A 13,073-nucleotide genomic window follows, 5' to 3' on the forward strand; every position below is an offset into this window, starting at 1 on the left:
TTATGGAAAAATGTTGGGGAAAATGGGAAAAATTGGAAAAATTGCACTTTTTCTCTCTGGAAAATGTGGGGGAAAACGGGAAACGTTGCACTTTTCTCTCTGGTTCGCTCTCAGGCAGCGGGGTGAGCACAGGTCCTGGCGTGTGCCGTGCGCCGGGCACGCCCGGAGCGGCGGCCTCGGAGTGGAAAATTCCTTTTGGCGGAGCGGGATTGTGGCTCAACAGGTTTCTGAGTCCCGGCCCCTCGCAGTTGTGTCAGTGCAAAAACTCATCCCTAGGGCATTTGTTCGGATCACATGGGCGAGAGTATAAAAATGGTCCCTACCTGCACCGGGCCAGCTAGCAGCCGGGAGAGCCGGGGCACAGCCACCAGCGCCCGCCCGCCCGCAGGTAACCACCGTCCGTGCGTCTGTCCGCCCCTCTGTCCGTCCGTCCTGCCTTCCCTAAGCTTTTGCCAGGGCCTGATCCCATTGCAGCAATGGGGTTTGGCCAGGCCGAGGGTTTTTTTTTTTCTTGGGGAGGGTGTAAAAGGGTTGGAGAGGGCTGCGGGGAGCGGGGGTGGTTTGCGCCGTGGGGGTGGGTTTGGGTTGGGGTCAAGGTTAGGGTTAGGGTCAAGGTTTTAGGGTTAGGTTTAGGGGTAAGGTTAGGGTTAGGGTTCAGTTTAGGGTCGGATTTGGGGTTGAGGTTGGGTTTAAGGTTAATGTTAGGATTAGGGTTAAGATTAGGGTTAGGAATAGGGTTAGGGGTAGGAGTAGGGTTAGGGTTAGGTGCCACCACCTCCTGCAGTCCCACTGGGGGTCTCTGGGACCCCAAAAGTTTTCCCCAACGCTTCCTACCCGTTGCTTTTTCCTCTTCCGATGGGCTCCATCCCTACTGGAGACAGTTGCTTAGAAACAGGCTCCTTCCTCTTTGATTTTGTGATGGTTTTTAACGTGGGGTTACGCAGCCCCCTCCCCACGAGAGGCCGACCCTGAGTCGTGCGGCGATGGGGCGCGGAGAGCAGCGAGCTGGGGTCCTTTGACCCCACCTGGGAATGGGCTGAGCCACGAAAAACATCCCCTAGCCACAAAAAACATCCCCATTTACGCTGTCCTCCAGCCCCCAAAACTGCAGCAGCACCCCCAAATGGGTCTGGAGAATTAATTCCTGGGGGTTGCTTGCTGGGGGGGTCATTTCCCTGTTCCGAGGAAGAGCCCAGAGTCGCTGGCAATGTCACCAGCCTATTTTTGCAAGAGCACGGGGAGGAAAGGGAAGCAGCAGCCACAGGATGCGCCGTTACAAGGGGAACTTTCCCCAAATAGAAGCTCTTCACAGCTTTTTGCACGAGGCGTCAGCAGCGCTTAATGCTGGGTGAAGCTGCGAACACTGCGGGAGGAGCCGGGCCCAAAAATGCCCCCAGAGCCCAGAAATTCGTGGGGGGAGGCAGCAGGACGGGCAGGACGGGAATCCTCATGGCTGCAGGATGGAAAAATCCCACACGGGACCTTGGATTTTGCCCCGGTTTTGGTTTCTGGTTGCAAAAAACATGCCTGGAGAGCCCCAGATGCAAGGGGGGGATATTTTTTGTGTATGTCACTTTTTTTTTTCCTGGAGCGTGTGGCTCCTCCTGGGTTTAAATATTTATAAACTGAGTGATAAAGCCCTGAAATCCCACAGCAGTGTTGGGGCAGGATGAGCTACCACCCGTGGGGCTGGTAGATGGGATCCAGGCGGGTGTGCGCAGGGAATTTCCAGGGAACCCCAAACTTTCCAAGCCCCCCCAGTCTCCTGGCTTGGAGATAAGCCCCGTTGAGCTGGTGGGACAGGGGAGAAAAGGGGAAAAACCACTCTTTTTGCTTATTTTAGTCCTCCCCTTGTCTGCTGAGGGGCTCAGCTGGGTGCTGGAGGTGCTGGGGGGCTCCACGTGAATGCTCGGGGTGCCCACAATTGGGCTCTTGCTGGGAAGGAGCCAGCAGCACGGGGAGCCCCGGAGCAACGTTTCCTGATCCTCGCCTGTCCCCTGCCTTTTCTCACCCCGCCTCTGCCCCGGACTCTGCCCGGGCTCCGTGAGAGGCTCAGCCCCAGCCTCCAGCACTGTGGGGCCGGCACGGGCACCGCTCAGCGGCCGCATCCTGCTCCAGCCTGGAGGGCATGGGCACCGCTGAGCCGGGTAGGGCAGCCGGGGGGGAAATCCCCCATGGTGGGGTGCGTGGTGAAGGTGGCAGCACGGGGAGAGCATGGGGACGAAGGGACACTGGGCACGGCTGCTCTGGATGAGACCAGGTCCCCCCGTGGCGTCCTCCTCCTTTCCAGCTCGCCACCGGGTTGCCATCCTCGGGGTACGGGGGTGGCAGCGTGCAGGAGGACATGGGTGGTTTTAGGGGATGAAGGCACCTTTGGGGCATCCTCACAGCCTGTCCCCTTCTTTTCAGAGGCTGCCAAGAGGAAGAGATGGCCACCCAAGGGAAAGGCAGCCCCGCCGGGAAGATGAGCGCCGTGGCTCGCAGCCTGTAAGTACCCACGGCCTCTCCAGCACCGCGCTCTGCCCGCTCCCTTCCTCCGGGCACGTCCTCGGGGAACTTTGCTCCTTGCTCCCTTGGCACCGTGACGTCCCCGTGCCTTGGGCACAGCGGGTGGATAACCCACAGCATGGCTCCAAACGGGGCTGGGGGTCCCCTTCATGTCCCCACGGCTCCGGGTGTCCCTTGCGCCGGCAGTGGGGAGCTGGGGAAGGGCGCGGGGAGGCTGCAGAGGTTGCAGAGCATCTCCTGGCTGCTCTGAGGAGCAAAGGGCAGAGGATTTGGGGTCCCTGCAAGACCAGGGAGTGATGGTGCGAGCCGGGGTGCCCAGGGGAAGGGTCCCGTTGGTGAACCCCACAGCCAGGGAGAGCTTGCAGGCTGGAGAAAAATCTGCTGGTGACTCCGGCACCCTGAGAGCTTCTCCCTTCCCTGCTGGGGTGGGGGAAGAAGAAAGAGGATGTTTTGGGGTGGAAATGGGGAAATGGGTGCTTGTCCCGGGGGGCTGAGTTCCTGGGAGCCCACAGCATGGGGGTTTGGAGCTGTTTGGGAGCAGGGGGTGATTAGGAAGCCGGGGGCTGAAATGGGAAAAGTTTTAATTACAGCAACAGCAAGGGGGGGAGAGCAGATGGGGGCAGCGATGGGGTGCAGAGAGCAGCGAGTTGGGGTCCTTTGACCCCACCTGGGAATGGTGTGAGCCACGAAAACCATCCCTGAGCCACAAAAAAATCCCCTAGCCATAAAAAACCATCCCCTAGCCACAGGAAACATCCCCAAGCCACCACGGGAAATGTCCCCAAGCCACGGGGTCCTGCTCCCTGCCTTCCTTGGGGGGTCCGCAGCAGAGAGGGGGGGCTCCAGGCCCCCGTCCCCATCCCCTCCCCGGTGCCTCCCAGCGCAGCCTCCTGCCAGGAGAGAGGCCAGGACCTGGGAGGCTGTGGGTGTTGCGCCCGGCAGCCACAATCGTGCTTTTGTTTTGCATAAAAGGGAAGGAGGGAGGGAAAAAAAAAAAAAAGAGGGGGGGTTCCTTTGGGAACGGGGCTGCCCGGAAAGCCAGGAATTTATTATTTTTTTTTTCCTGCCACAATTAAAGCACCTGCTCCGAGAGAGAGCAAATAAACCAAAACGAGCTCGCCGGGCGCCTTCCCCGTGAGCCAGGAGAAGGGAGGCGAAAAGCTTTGAGGGGGGGGGGGGGATAGAAGGAGCTCGGCTCGCCCATGCCCCCAAAAAAAGGCGGCGAAGGGCCCCCCCTTCCCCCAAAAAGCCACCCCGTCTCCTTTCTGCTATGGAGAGGGAGATCCCCGCCGTGCTGCGAGTTGGGTGAGGCGACGCCGTTTGGGGAGGGAGGGGGGGGGACGGCGGCGAAGGTGCGGGGTGGGCGCAGGGATTTTGGTTGGATTTGGGATTTTTGGCCTTGGCCCAAGGCAAGGGGGAATAACGGGGCCGGGGGGGACAGAGAATGGTTCCGTGAAGGCGAGGGGGGGGGAAAAAAAGCAGCCGAAAGGCTCCGGGGAGGATGGCGAGGCATCACATGATGCGGATATACGGGGTCAGGGCACCGCCAGCCTTCCCGGCAGCCCCGCTGCAAAGATGACTCTGGGGTTTTGGTTTTATTCCGCCCCGCAGATTTGGGGCTGGGGGTGAAGGAGGGGGCGGTAGGAAGGCAGTGGTGCGGGGTGAGGCCTGGGATCGGGGAGCAGGGGATTTTTAGGGGGGCTCTAGGGGGTGTCAAGGCACTGCGCTTTTGCCCCTGCGCCGCCGAGGGGTCCCCTCTGCAGACCCCGAGTGTTCCCCAAATTTTGGTGTCCCGATCCCAGTGCAGCAAGGGGAGGGGGAAAGGGGGTCAGAGGAAGGGGTGCTCATGTGCCCAGGGGGCAGGGAGAGGTGCTGGAGGGGCCGCAAGGGGCAGGGGGAGGATGGAGGTGGGGTGCAGGGGGAGGGTGCAAGAGATGATGGGGGCAGGACGGGACCCCATGGAAAGGGGTTTAGGGACAGGATGGGGTCCCATGGAGAGGGCTGGGGCAGTATGGGGTCACATAGAGGGGTTAGGGGCAGGATGGGACCTCATGGGGGGGGTTGGGGCAGGATGGGGCCCCATGGAGGGGGGCTTAGGGTCAGGATAGTGTCCATGGAGATGTTAGGGGCAGGATGGGACCCCATGGAAGGGGGCTTAGGAACAGGATGGGGTCCCAAAGAGGGATTAGGGGTAGGATGGGGCCCCATAGAGGGGTTATGGGTAGGGTGGGACCTCATGGGGGGGGTTTGGGGCAGGATGGGACCTCATGGGGGGGTGCTTAGGGCCAGAATGGGGCCCCATGGAGGGGTTTGGGGCAGGATGGGGCCAAATGGGGGGGTGCTTAGGGACAGGATGGGGCCCTGTGGGGGGGGATTTAGGGTCAGGACAGACCCCCCCGCAGGCACACGCCGCCTGCCAGCCGAGATCCCTCCGCACCCTTTCCCGGGGGGGGGCGCTCAGCCGCAGCCTGGAACCCCACTCGGAGCCCCCCCCATTCATTTTCACGCCCCCCCCCGGGCTCCCTCTCAGCCAATGGCAGGCTGCGGGGGGGGGCAGGGGGGCGTGGCCTCGGGGGGGCGGCTTGTTTTTGTGAATGAACGGCGGCGCGGCCCCGAGCGCAGCGCGCAACGCCCGGCGCAGCGCAGCGCAGGCGATTTTGCGCGCAGGGCCGGTGCGCGCAGGGGGGGGGTTGCGCGCAGGGTTTTGCGCTCAGGAAGGGGCTGCCTGGGGGCTTTTCGTGCGGGGGGCCGCGGATGCGGAGAGCCGGGCGGCCCCCGCGCCGCCATGGGCCCTAAAACGCGCAGCGCAGCGCGGGGGCGCGCGCAAGCCGAGCGCGCAATTTGCGCCCTGACCATGTCCGGAGGGGCGAGCCCGGCCCCGGCCCCTGGGAGCCGCCGCTTCGTCTGTGTTGGTGTAAGTACCCAGCCCCCCCCCAACCCTCCCCGGATATGGTGTGGGGGGGTACGACCCCTTTGCCATGCCCCCTGCGCCCCTTCCTGGCTGCTCCCAGCGCCCCCAGCCCCTTTACGCCGCCCCCAAACCACCCCCGGTGCCCCCCGACCCCTTTGCTCCCCAGCCTCGCTGCTCCCCGTCCCCTTTTGCAACACCCCCCACCCCCATCCTGCAGCTCCGAGCCCCCCCCCGACCCCTTTTGCCATGCCCCCCAGCCCCTTCCTGGGTGCTCCGGGCGCCCCCAGCCCTTTTACAACACCCTAAAACCGCCCCCGGTGCCCCCGCTCCCAGCCGTGGCCTGTGCAGCCCCCTGGGCCCTGCTCGCCCCCCATCCCCGGGGGGGTCCCGGGGTATTTTCCAGCACTGCCACCGTTCCGGGGCGCGTCCCCCCCCCATTTCCAGGGGCTCTCCTCCCCTGGCGAGGCCGGGATGGAGGATTTTTAGCCTGGGAGTTGCTAAGCGACGGCTCCCGGGGTGATGGTGCAGTTGCCGTGGCAACCGCGGGCTGCAAAAAGCAATTTTGGGTTCCCCTCCGGGAGGGGTGGGGGGATGCGTTTTGGGGTGGGGGGCCCGGCCGGAGCATCCCTGCCCTCTAGGGAAGGGTTTTTGCAAGGGGCAGCCCTGATGTGTCGGCATCCAGCCTCCCTTTTTGCTCTCTGGAGAGGCCAAGCAGGGTTTTTTGGGGGGGGCACCGAGGTGGTGGCATTGTGCTGCTGCCATTGGCCCTGCAGAAAGGCTCAGCACCCCCCTGGGGTGATGTCCCGGGGGTGGGGGGCTGTGTGCCACCCCCGCAGGGCTGCCCGAGTTCCCCAGCGTGCTTCTGCTTTATTCAGAGCCCGCATCTCGTGCCCGCTGCCTTCCCCCTCTCCCTCCCTCCCTTTTCCTCGCTGCAGGCACTGATCCGGGCAGGATTTAGCCCTGAATTCCCTCGGGGGCTCTGGGCTTTCCGAGCAGGGTCCCGAATCCCCTGGTTTGAGCCCACTGCAGGGGGCAGGTATCCAAAAAGCCGGAGCTCCGAGGCCGCAGTTGTCATCCCCACGTGCCTTCTCCCCTCCCCGCACTGCTTGAATGAGCTGGGCTGAATTAGGAGCCCTAAAAATAAGCACCGCAAAGCTCCCCGAGCACCAACAACCCCCCGGGGACCTCCTCAACCTACAGAGGAGCCAAAATCAATGCTCAGGAGGAGCTGGGGACCTGGGATTGGTGGTGCAGGAGATGGGAACGCATCTCCTGGGGCTTTTGGGGCAGCAGGCGAGCTGCCCTTGCACCTTTTTGCCGTGCCGTGCAGACCCCAAGCAACTCAACACCCTTCCCCAGAGGGCGGAAAGGATGTGGCTTGCGGGCGAGGAGCGTTTGGAGAAGTTTTTGCCTTGGGGCTAAGCACTGGCACCCAAAGCAAGGTGGCTCGGTGCCACCGTGCCATCGCCACCGCTCGCCCGCGGGGCTCGGGGACCCGATCCTGCGCCGTGCCGCATCCCGGGGGGCTCGTGCATCCAGGTGTGCTCCCGAGCTTGCGCACGGGAGGGAGGTGCTAACATTGGAAAGTCCTTGCCACGCTGCTCTCCCCCGGGGAGCTGCGTCCGTGGTCCCCGCGCGCGGGGCTGGGTTGCCATCGTTACCGGGTATTTTCGCTCGCTGAGCCTGTGCGCCCGTGGTTTATTATAGCAGCTCGGGAGGCCCGTGCCAGGAGGGGGTGATAAGGGGGGAGAGAGCTGCTGCTTTGCAAAGTTCAGAGCAATTGGGTGTTGGTTTTTAATTTTTTCTCCCCATCCCTCGACCTCCCACCTGGAAATCTCCTCGATTCCAAGCTTTAATGCTGCAATGAGTTAATTTTGGTTGATTTGGACCCTGGCCTGCCCTGGGGCTTGGAGCAGGCAAAGGGTGCTGCTCCTGGATGTGTGTGCCCACAGGATAAGGGCGCTTTGAATCACCTTTGCAGCACCCAGAGCTCCAAGCTCCCTCTGGGGAGGTTTCGGATTGCACCTGGTCCTGGGAGGGCAGCGATGCTGGGAGCCTGCCCGGCTCCTGCAGACGTCAGGAGCCTCTTGTGCTTTGCTGCTCAGGACCAAAGAGCTCCCCTGGGAGCAGGGAGAAAAATAAAAAAAAGGGAGGGGGGCAGGATGGTGCTGGGGGAAGAGCCCGGTGCTGGGAGGCAGCGGGAGAGGCTGGCGGTGCTGCTGTGCGTGCTCCCATCTGGAAGCTTCGCTTGCGAACGCCGGAGAGGGAGAAAAGGGAAGAAGGGAGAGGAGGAAAAAAAAAAAATAATAAAAAAAATCCTCATCTCACATGAACAAGCATGAGCCAGGGCCGGAGAGACGGAGAGGAGGGAGAGGGAGGGGGGGGGGCCGAACGCAACGCAGGGCATGTGTCTGACGCGCGGCACAGCAACGCACGCTGCCACGGGAACATTAAATTTTAAAGGGGAAGGGCAGGAGCGTGTGCAGGGAGGGGAGGGCAGCTGCCTGCTGGTGCTCGCCGCGGCTCCGCTCGCTTACCAAGCTCCTTGGGGCTGGTGGTCGCGAGCATCGTTGGTGTTTCACCCCCTTCATTATCCTGGCTGCGTTAGCTGAGCCCGCTTTTCCTCCCCCCAGGTCCCAATTAATGGATTCTGACATGGATTATGAGAGGCCAAACGTAGAAACTATCAAGTGCGTCGTGGTCGGGGACAACGCCGTGGGCAAGACCCGGCTCATCTGTGCCCGCGCCTGCAACGCCACGCTCACCCAGTACCAGCTCCTCGCCACCCACGTGCCCACGGTGTGGGCCATCGACCAGTACCGCGTGTGCCAGGAGGTGAGGGCTGCCCCAGGGCGTGGGGACCCCCTTGGAAAGGGTTTGGGTTTGTTTTTTTTTTTTGGTTTGGTTTGGTTTTATTTGGGGGGATTTTGGTGGGCGTCCTCTCGGCGGAGCGCTTTGGCCTCGCCGCGGGGCTCACGGGGTTTTTCTTCCCGCAGGTGCTGGAGCGCTCGCGGGATGTGGTAGATGATGTTAGCGTGTCCTTGCGGCTCTGGGACACCTTCGGTGACCACCACAAGGACAGGCGCTTCGCCTATGGCAGGTAGGGCACGGGCAGAGCCGTGGCGAGGAGGGAGAAAGGCGCCGGGGTTGGCTCCACCGTGACCTTCTCTTCCTCCTCCTCTTCCTCCTCCTCGCAGGTCCGACGTGGTGGTTTTGTGCTTCTCCATCGCCAACCCCAACTCCCTGCACCACGTGAAGACCATGTGGTACCCGGAGATCAAGCACTTCTGCCCCCGCGCCCCCGTCATCCTGGTGGGCTGCCAGCTCGACCTGCGCTACGCCGACCTGGAGGCCGTCAACCGGGCACGGCGCCCCTTGGCCAGGTGGGACCACCACCCCCGACGGTGCCCGTGCCCCCTCCCCAAGCCCCTTTCTCCATGACCACGCAACTGGAGAGATCTCTTGGTTCTCTCTTTCTCCAGACCCATCAAACCCAACGAGATCCTTCCTCCGGAGAAGGGGAGGGAGGTGGCCAAGGAGCTGGGGATCCCCTACTACGAGACGAGTGTGGTGGCGCAGTTTGGCATCAAGGACGTCTTCGACAACGCCATCCGTGCCGCCCTCATCTCCCGCCGCCACCTGCAGTTCTGGAAGTCCCACCTCCGCAACGTCCAGCGCCCACTGCTCCAAGCCCCCTTCTTGCCCCCCAAACCCCCTCCGCCCATCATCGTGGTGCCGGACCCCCCGTCCAACAACGAGGAGCGCCCGGCTCACCTCCTGGAGGACCCCCTGTGCGCGGACGTCATCCTGGTGCTGCAAGAGAAGATCAAAATCTACGCACACAAGATCTACCTCTCCACCTCCTCCTCCAAGTTCTATGACCTGTTCCTCATGGACCTGAGCGAGGAGGACCAGCAGAGCGCCGCGGGGCACGGCTTCGGGGTGGCCGTCACCGCGGCGGCCGAGCGGATGCTGCACCAAGAGGAGAGGCACCACGGGCGAGATTTCCTCCTCCGGGCCGCCAGCTTTGATATCTGCGAGAGCGCCGAGGAGGCTGGGTCCAGCCAGCGCAAACCGTGCCTTAGAGCCTCCACCAGTGACGGGATCCTGCGGGGGAAACGCTACGAGACCGGGGAGCGCGGGTTGAAGCGGGGCCGGGACCTCTCCTCGTGGAGCCGGGCCTTCATCAGCATCCAGGAGGAGATGGCGGAGGATCCGCTGACCTACAAATCCAAGCTGATGGTGGTGGTGAAGATGGACGCTTCCATCCAACCGGGACCTTTCCGGGCCGTGCTGAAGTACCTGTACACCGGGGAGCTGGACGAGAAGGAGCGCGACCTGATGCACATCGCGCACATCGCCGAGCTCCTCGAGGTGTTCGACCTCCGCATGATGGTGGCCAACATCCTCAACAACGAGGCGTTCATGAACCAGGAGATCACCAAAGCCTTCCACGTCCGGAGGACCAACCGGGTGAAGGAATGCCTGGCCAAGGGGACTTTTTCGGGTACGCCTCCGTCCGCACCCCGTTGCCCTCGTGAGGGGTTCTGCCCCGTGCCCGTGCTGTGGAGCACCCGGCGCTCACCTTCCCCGGGGTTTTGGGATATGTTCAACTACAGGCTTGGTGTTTTTGGGATTTCCTCTCCTCCTTGGCCCAGATTTTTGGTAGGGTCACTGGATTCTTGTAGGGTTTCCCCAGTCACAGCTTTCCACCCAGCGTGGTGGCACCAGGCTGTGCCGTGATGCTGCAGGGTGGTGTTGGTGGCTTCCAGGTGACATCCCGGGGGTGCAAACAACATCCCGGGGGTGCAAACAACATCCCAGGGGTGCAAACATCCCAACCTCTCTCCGGATGGGTTGGGTTCATGCAGAGGGACCTTGCTGAGGTCAAGGCATCACGGAGAGGGGCTGTGTTTCCCCGGGGAGAAACCCTTGTCCAGGAGAGATTAGAGGAGGGGACAGCTGTCCCCATTGTCCTTTCCGATATTCCCAAGAGCTCAATCTGCAGAAATCAGGCGAAGCATTCAACGCCAGGATTTTTGCCCTTTGCTTTTAAACGTGTCACGGGAAAACCCCTGGGCCAGAGCCGTGCACGGTGCCCTGGCTGCCGGAGCCCTTCCTGAGTTCCCCCGAGCTGGCGGAGGATGCTGAAAAACAAACAAGCCCGGTCTGGCACATCCTGTCCCTTGCCCTCAAGATTAATTTTGTTATTTTTTCCTCCCGTTCCCTCTGGGGAGAGGTGTTTTTTTGCTGTGTGGAGATGACCAAGCTGGTGGTGACCGGGGTTTTTTTTTCTTTCTCCTTGCTCCAGATGTCACCTTCGTGCTGGATGACGGTGCTATCAGTGCCCACAAGCCCCTGCTCATCTCCAGCTGCGACTGGATGGCCGCGATGTTCGGCGGCCCCTTCGTGGAGAGCTCCACCAACGAGGTGAGGAAGACCCCGAGGATTTTCCCCTTGTGGGGAGGGCTTGGGGATGGCCGTGGGGTGACGTTTGGGTGGGCACCTCGCAGGTGGCGCTTCCTTACACCAGCAAGAGCTGCATGCGGGCCGTGCTGGAGTACCTCTACACCGGGCAATTCAGCTCCAGCCCCGACCTCGACGACATGAAGCTCATCATCCTGGCCAACCGCCTCTGCCTGCCCCACCTGGTGGCTCTCACCGGTGAGTCGCTGTCCCTTTCCCAAAAAAAAAAAAAAGCTGGGGGACATCCCGGGTGCTTTAGGGCCGTGCCCTGACCCCGCCGTGCGCCCCACAGAGCAGTACACCGTCACCGGCCTGATGGAGGCGGCGCAGATGATGGTGGACATCGATGGAGACGTGCTGGTGTTCCTGGAGCTGGCACAGGTAGGGTGGCACGGAGGGGACCTGGTGGTGGGAGAGGTGGCACTGCTGTGGCAGAGAGGGGACGATCCCTGAATGCCGAGGTTTTGGGGGAAAACGGGGTAAATCTGTGCGTTTTGGTGACGCCTGCTCCCGTCTCCAGTTCCACTGCGCCTACCAGCTCGCCGACTGGTGCCTGCACCACATCTGCACCAACTACAACAACGTCTGCCGCAAATTCCCCCGCGACATGAAGGCCATGTCGGGAGGTGAGCGTTGGGGAGGGGTTGGTGGGGTCCCCATCCCCTCCCTGTCCCCCTCCTTGGGGCACGGGGCTGACCCCCGTGTCCCCGCAGAGAACCAGGAGTACTTCGAGAAGCACCGCTGGCCGCCGGTGTGGTACCTGAAGGAGGAGGATCACTACCAGCGGGCGAGGAAGGAGCGGGAGAAGGAAGACTACCTCCACCTCAAACGGCAGCCCAAGAGGCGGTGGCTCTTCTGGAACGCCTCCTCCTCCCCTTCCTCCTCTCCTTCGTCGTCGGCAGCCACAGCCTCCTCTTCTTCCTCCTCCTCCTCCTCCTCGGCTGTGGTTTGAGAGCGCCCGTCCTTGCCCTGGCTCCAGGAGACGGATGGGGAAGAGGAGAAGGAGGAGGAGGAGGAGGAGGAGGACGAAGGGTGGGATGAGCTGCCCCAGCGCCAGGCGGGTGCCCCCAGCTGGCACCCCGGGGAGACGGAGCGGGGCGCCCCCACGCCGCAGCGCCAGCGCCGCAGGACTGGCCCGGAGCAGCAGGAGAAACCCACGTTTACAGGAGCACAAGGGTTGTCTTGGGTTTTCCTTTTTTCTTTTTTTTTTTCTCCTTTCTTTCGAACATCGACCGCATGAGGAAGAAGAAGAAACCCGTCCCCGTTCCACTTTTAGTTCTGAGGCAGAAGCTGCGGGCTCGGGGTGGTTTTGGGGGACGCCGCCTCGACGCCCCTTGGACTTGCAGCGGGGCGAGGTGGGATCCCGGCCCCAAACCCCTCTGGGCTGATCCCACAGGATCCTCAAACCCCTCTGGGCTGCACCAGGGCTGATCCCACAAGGTGTCCCCCTCCGTTCCCCTGCGGGGGCTGTCCCCGTGCGGGGAGCTTTGGGGAAAAAAGGAGCCCTCTCCTCCCCGCACCTCCCCACGGGGGCTTGGCCCGCAGCAGCGCAGAGAGCAGACTTCTATTTTATTTTTTAAAGAAAATCTAAAGCAAAAAAATACCACGAAAAAAAAAAAAAACAAAAAACAAAAAACACACACACCAAAACTCACCCCCAGAAACCACCCCCGGGCCCTCCGGCTTGGGCTTGGAGCCTGGGCGGCTCCATTGTAATAAATGGTATTTTAAAAGCCCGGCGTGGTCCCTGTGTGTTTGGGAGGAAGCAGCTGGCGCAGGAGCATCGCAGGATCCAGCATCCAAAAAAAAAAAAACCAACCCCAAACACCCCAAAAGCAGGAGGAGCGGGGGCTTTGCATCGGACTGACCTCGCCTGCTCCACCCGTGTCGCTTGCAGGTGCCCAAAATCGCACGGCGGGTGCCTGGTGGCACCCTTGGGTGGACCCAAACCTCTGCTCCCGTCCCCATCCTGGCAGGGGACAGTAGGGAGGACGCAGTGACACCCCTGGGTGCTGCTCTCGTCCCCGCTGCCCTTTTTGGAGCTGCTCCTTTCGGATGCTCGTCCCCAGCCCCGGGTGTAGGAGCACGGGAGCGGACGCAGCGGGCGCACGCTCTGCGCTATTGCGCTTTGCAGCAGGTAGGATGAGTTTTCTTCCCTTTTTAAAGCCTTTTTAAAGCGGGTGCTCGC

At 62.2% G+C, this 13,073-nt stretch overlaps 2 protein-coding genes across 5 annotated transcripts in view; one reads left to right on the forward strand and one right to left on the reverse strand.

Annotated features, from left to right (window-relative positions):
* Positions 1–475, reverse strand: part of PEBP4 (phosphatidylethanolamine binding protein 4) — a 62,016-nt gene extending 61,541 nt beyond the window's left edge. The window contains exon 1 of the mRNA XM_072027117.1: positions 324–475. The gene's annotated coding sequence lies outside the window, so the exon portion shown is untranslated. The remainder of the gene's footprint in view (positions 1–323) is intronic.
* RHOBTB2 (Rho related BTB domain containing 2) lies at positions 273–12,621 on the forward strand. Of its 4 annotated transcripts, none has more exons than XM_038166936.2 (11): positions 273–388; positions 2,410–2,487; positions 8,053–8,254; positions 8,416–8,519; positions 8,617–8,802; positions 8,902–9,926; positions 10,731–10,849; positions 10,933–11,083; positions 11,178–11,266; positions 11,406–11,511; positions 11,599–12,621. In XM_038166936.2, the coding sequence occupies exons 2-11, from the start codon at positions 2,429–2,431 to the stop codon at positions 11,835–11,837; spliced, it is 2,280 nt and encodes a 759-aa protein (XP_038022864.1). In that variant the 5' UTR covers positions 273–388; positions 2,410–2,428; the 3' UTR covers positions 11,838–12,621. The 4 variants fall into 4 exon arrangements, with proteins under 4 accessions (XP_038022864.1, XP_038022865.1, XP_038022867.1 ...); XM_038166937.2 differs by lacking the exon at positions 273–388 and adding an exon at positions 2,025–2,147; XM_038166939.2 differs by lacking the exons at positions 273–388; positions 2,410–2,487 and adding an exon at positions 3,598–3,813.
* Positions 12,622–13,073: the final 452 nt, after the last annotated feature.

Source organism: Anas platyrhynchos, chromosome 23 (assembly GCF_047663525.1).
Source record: "Anas platyrhynchos isolate ZD024472 breed Pekin duck chromosome 23, IASCAAS_PekinDuck_T2T, whole genome shotgun sequence".
Taxonomy (NCBI): Eukaryota; Metazoa; Chordata; class Aves; order Anseriformes; family Anatidae; genus Anas; species Anas platyrhynchos.

Bases quoted from the DNA above. Each gene is read 5' to 3' on its own strand.
- RHOBTB2 (XM_038166936.2), top strand. From the start codon at position 2,429: ATGGCCACCCAAGGGAAAGGCAGCCCCGCCGGGAAGATGAGCGCCGTG. The intron at 2,488-8,052 runs GTAAGTACCCAC...TCCTCCCCCCAG, and splicing joins AGCGCCGTGGCTCGCAGCCT to GTCCCAATTAATGGATTCTG. The intron at 11,267-11,405 runs GTAGGGTGGCAC...TCCCGTCTCCAG, and splicing joins TGTTCCTGGAGCTGGCACAG to TTCCACTGCGCCTACCAGCT.